We start from the raw sequence: 5,119 nt of genomic DNA, 5'->3' as shown, positions 1-5,119 counted from the left end.
AGGTTTTTTCTTCTATAGCAAATTCTTCCTTATTCATTTTAAATTATGTTTTAATTTATACTCTATTTTTTGTATATCTAATTGTAATTTAAATATTACTTTTCTTTGTGCTAGCAAAGATTTTTGACATACTCCTACATATATATTGTATTGTAATCTTTCTTGCTTATTTTTTAACTCTTGTCGTTTTGTTATTACTGTTCTTATTAATTCGTATCTATGGTTTTCTCTACTATCCATTTTATATTACTTTTTTATTACTTAGCTCTGATATCAACTTGGAGGGGGGGTCCCGATTCATAAATATATTATGAATTAATTTTTTCATAATACATCTTTTCTAGGGGTATTAATCTTATAATTTCTTTTATGTTTTCTAATATATACTCTATCTATTGTATGTCATGAGTTTGTTGAAATGCTTAAATGTTTTCTTTAATTAAATTACTTAATAAAGTAATATCTATTATAGTTTGTTGCCAATATTCTAAGTATTCTAGATTTATCATTAATCTGAATATTGAATTTCTAAAACACTTAAGTTAAATTCTGGAATTTCATCTTCATACCAAAGTTGATTCATTAATTCTTCTTCTTCTTCTTCGAATATTTGCTGCCTTCTTCGAATATTTGCTGCCATATTATTTGTTTTAATTCTATAATTTCTATGTTTCTTAATACATACAAGATTAGTATTTTATAATTTAATATCATTTCATCATGCAAAAGGATATTCATGATTATTTAACTATAATTCCCTCATACCATATGCATAACAAATGATCTATATTAGATTACTATAAACTAGATTATTTTAACATGTTTTCCTGTCACTGTTAACATCGTACTTTCAAAGGTAATTACTTCCTAACAGCGCCTTCAACTTTGTTTACTCCCCTCATGGCTTCCTCGCCTATGGTTTCAACCTTAGGACGACATAGTCTAGAAGTTTTTCCTTTTTTCCTCATGTTAACAAATTAAAAAACATGCTCAAATAATTCTAGTATATAATAACTAATATAAACTTATTTAATTATGCTATGATATTCAGGAATTAATAGATTTTAGCTATGCATAATCATAAATATATGTACCTGTGTGATATTTGGATTATTTTGATCCATAGCTTAGCTTTGAAACTGATATATTTTTATTGAGAATATTTTTGTAGTACAAAGAGGCTTGCTTTCCGTGTAGAAAGTCTTGCCTATTTATGCCATAATGGCTATCTATTTATACAAAAATAAGTAACCTTACTATAGTTACTTTTCTATACCATGATTACTTTACATCTAACTATAGTTACTACTACTTTACATAAATTTCCACTAACTTCTAGTAATGTACACACGTTACATATTTATTCCCACTAACTTTTCTTTCCACTAGCTTTTCCTATTAGGACAAACAACTTTTCCTCCTTTGCTGATTTCTATCCTTTCTTTAGCTTTTTCTTCATCTTGTCGGCTTTTGTTGTTCCTACTCCAGCTGTACGTCTGGGATTACATTATCTTCTCCTTGGCATTTAGAACATTGATGATCCAGATATTTATTTCTGATAGTTTTACAATATCTTGTCATTATTTTCGATGAGATAAAGTTCTTTCTTATAGCTCTTGTAGTTGGCTGTTGCTCAGGTTTTAGTAGACTTAGTGCCCATTGCCTGAGTTCTTCCATATCTGCTGCTCTAATTTCTCGACAATTTGAATATATCATTGTTTGCTCTCTTGAATAATAACTCCATATTGAATTTTTGTTTAAAGAATTAGATGTTAACTCATTTAAGATAGTAGCTATTCCAATAATTCGTTTTCCTGCATAGAATGCTGGTATCTCCACTTTTTGTATTTCGCCTTGTTCTTCTATCTTTTCTAGTATGATCATTTCTCTAGTTAATCCAATTTTTATAACTTGTATAATTGGTTTAATTTCATCATAAAGTATCTCAGCTGGTGCTGAATAGAATATTATATAGAAAAAGGTTCCCTTAGTTATTCTTTTGTAGTGCATGAATGCTTTGTGTAGCTCCGGTATCTTAGCTATTTCATCTCCTCTCTGGGTATATACTTTGTTCAATAATCCATAGTTATAGCAAGTTGCCACTAGATTTGCATTTGTCTTAGGTAAAGCAATTAGTTTATTGTATCCTTGTAGAGTTTGGGTAATATAATCTTCGTGTGGATTTTGGGTAGTTTTGGATCTGGGGTTTTTGTTCAAAAAGGTTTGTATTTTGTGGATGTTTTCTATATAGGCTCTGGTTATATGATTATAGATTTTCTTGTGTTGTCCTAAGCTGTCTTTGTAGGTATTTACTTGTGGTGGTACAAATAAGGTGTTTTGATTTTTGGATACAAATGGTTTCTCAAATGTCTTGTTCATATTTGTATTAACATATCTTTTTTCTTCTTTTGTAGATGATGTGCTACCTGTAGCGGCATGTAACAAATTGTTAGTTTGGATTTTTCGGTGTTTCCCATTGTCACCTTCTAGCTCTGGAGTTTTTAAGTCTTCCGATCGACTTAGCTCCGCATGTTTACCGTCATGCTGCTGACTTTTCATTTTTTGTATCTCTTTGTCCAGGCCATCTACTTTGGTACAAAGTAATGTCATGGCATTGAATATTTTTTCAAGAGTATTTTCTTGGTCAAGATCCGTCTGTGTAAATTTGTCTTGAAATGTAATCTGCAATAACATTTTTGTTAGTACTTATTACTTCTATTGTAAATGTAAAATTTTGTATATTTAATACTAGTATCCGTATTTCTTTGGTTGTTACTGAATCTTGTATCTTCCTTGTGATCCACCATTTTACCTGTGTATTATCTGTTCTTACAATAAACTTATTTTATACTATATATGGTTCAAAAGCTAATAAACATTTATATAGTGAATATAACTCTTTTCTATTTATTTCCCATCTTATTTCGGGATTTGTTAATGTCCCTGAGTAATAACTACAATGATGTTCTATTTTTTCTTTATCGTATTTATACTTTAGTACTCCTCCACAACTTATTTCGCTTGCATCTGATTCTACTATGTATATAAACTTTTTATTTTCATCTGGAAAATATAATTTGGGTAATTTCTTACATAATGATTTTATTTTTTGTATTTGTTCTTGATCTTTTTTATCAAAATAATATTCTACATCTTGCTTCAATTTTTGTGCAAAGGTTTTAGATTTTCTGCTAAATTAGGTATATATTCTCTTACCTGGTTTACTAATCCTAAAAATGATTGTAATTTCTTTTTCGTATCTATTTGTTCTTCAGAATTTATTATTTTTTGTACTATATGGTTTTGCATTTTTATACCATTCTTATCTATTTGTATTCCTAAAAATTCAATTTGATTTTTCATTATTTCTGCCTTTTTCTTACTTAAACTTATTCCTGAGTATGTTATAATATGTATAAATTTTTCTAATAATCGTATATGATCTTCTTCTGTTCGTGAATATAACAATATATCATCTATGTATACTATACAATTTTCTAGTTGGTTAAAATAATTATCCATGAAATGTTGGTATCTTCCTGGTGCATTCTTATATCTAAAAGGTAGTACGTTCCATTCATAGAATCCTTGTGGTACTGTAAAAGCTGTTAATTTTTTAGATTTTTCTTCTAGCTTTAGATGATAAAATCCTGATTTACAATCAAATTTACTAAAATAATTATATCCTTGTATTTGTCTTACTTTTAATACTTTGTTAGGTATGGGGTAATTATATGTTTTTGTTTTTGCATTTAAATTTCTATAGTCAATAACCATACGACTTTTACCTCTTTTTTGTTCGCTGTGTTTATTTACTATGAATGCTGGACTTGTATGTTTGCTATTACTTTCTTGTATATATTTGTTTTCTAATAATTCTTTTACGTGCATTTTAAATTCTTTTAGATCCTCAAAATTGTATTTTAATGGTTTTTGGGTTATTATACTATTTTCATCAATTAGTTCAATTTTTATCTTTGTTTTATGGTTTTCCCATCCTTTTAAGGGATCTTCACTATATAACATATCTAATTTTTCTTGAATTAATTTTAATTTATCTATTGAAAATATTATTAATTCTATATTGTGGGTATTTTTCTTTAACATTTTCTAATTTTTGAGTGATTTTTTCACTTCCTGTAATCCATGGTGTAGGTTTTCTGTTTTTATTACTTACTCTTTTTGCTCCTATCTTTTGCTTACATGGTGTAGTAAACCACCAATGTGATATTGTTATTACTTGGGGATATAGTTTTTCTAGAAATGGCATTCCTATAAGCATGTCTTTATTTATAAATTCATAATTATATATATCTTCTATAGTTAATATTTTATCACATATTTGTAACTTTATATTTTTTGCTTTATATGTTATCATACTTCCTTCATTATTAAATCCTGTGACGACTATAGGTGTTTTTAGTTTTTCCCATTTTTCATCTGGTAGACAATTATGTTTACACATGTTTGCTTCTGCTCCTGTATCTATCATTGGAGTATAGTATCTGTTGTAGTAATTTTCTACTATTATTTTTGCAAGTATATAAATTTTCATAATGCTCTTTTTACTACGATCTTTTTATTTTTATAAGTTATTGTTAATTGGTATTTTCTAAATTATATGGTTTCATTTCTTCTAACCATTTTATTCCTAATATTATATTATCTTCTTGGTATATTTTAAAGTCTATTAATATTATTATTCCTCCTATGATTATTTCTTTTTGAGTTGTTTCTTCTATATGTAACAATTCTTTTGGTAATTCTGGGCATACTTGTTCTTTAGAGGTTATTTCTTCTTCTGATACTAATTCTCTTGGTATATAATTTTCTTCTTGTCCAGTATTTATTATAATGATATGTTTTCTTTGTTCTATTATTCCAGTTATATAGTAGTGATATGGTTCAATTTCTTTTATTCTTTGATATTCTATTGATTTTCTTAAGGGTTGGGACGTATCAATATTTTTATCTATATTTTTTTATCCTTTTTGATGTACTTATCCTATCACTCACTATTTCTAGATCCTCTTCTATGTCTATTTCTTTGTAACTATAATCACTATTATCTATCACTGTAACTATTTGTTCAAAAGGATTCTCTATTTTTATTTTATTT

General features: G+C 27.3%; 1 protein-coding gene across 1 annotated transcript; it reads right to left on the bottom strand.

Annotated features, from left to right (window-relative positions):
• Positions 1-1,479: 1,479 nt before the first annotated feature.
• LOC125853090 (uncharacterized) lies at positions 1,480-2,694 on the bottom strand. The gene has a single exon (XM_049532762.1). It carries the CDS (start codon positions 2,692-2,694, stop codon positions 1,480-1,482), a length of 1,215 nt encoding a protein of 404 aa, XP_049388719.1.
• Positions 2,695-5,119: the final 2,425 nt, after the last annotated feature.

The sequence above is a fragment of the Solanum stenotomum genome, unplaced genomic scaffold (assembly GCF_019186545.1).
Source record: "Solanum stenotomum isolate F172 unplaced genomic scaffold, ASM1918654v1 scaffold9453, whole genome shotgun sequence".
Lineage (NCBI taxonomy): Eukaryota > Viridiplantae > Streptophyta > Magnoliopsida > Solanales > Solanaceae > Solanum > Solanum stenotomum.
The sequence above is the reverse complement of the archived record's forward strand: the minus strand, read 5'-3'. Positions and strand labels throughout refer to the sequence as shown.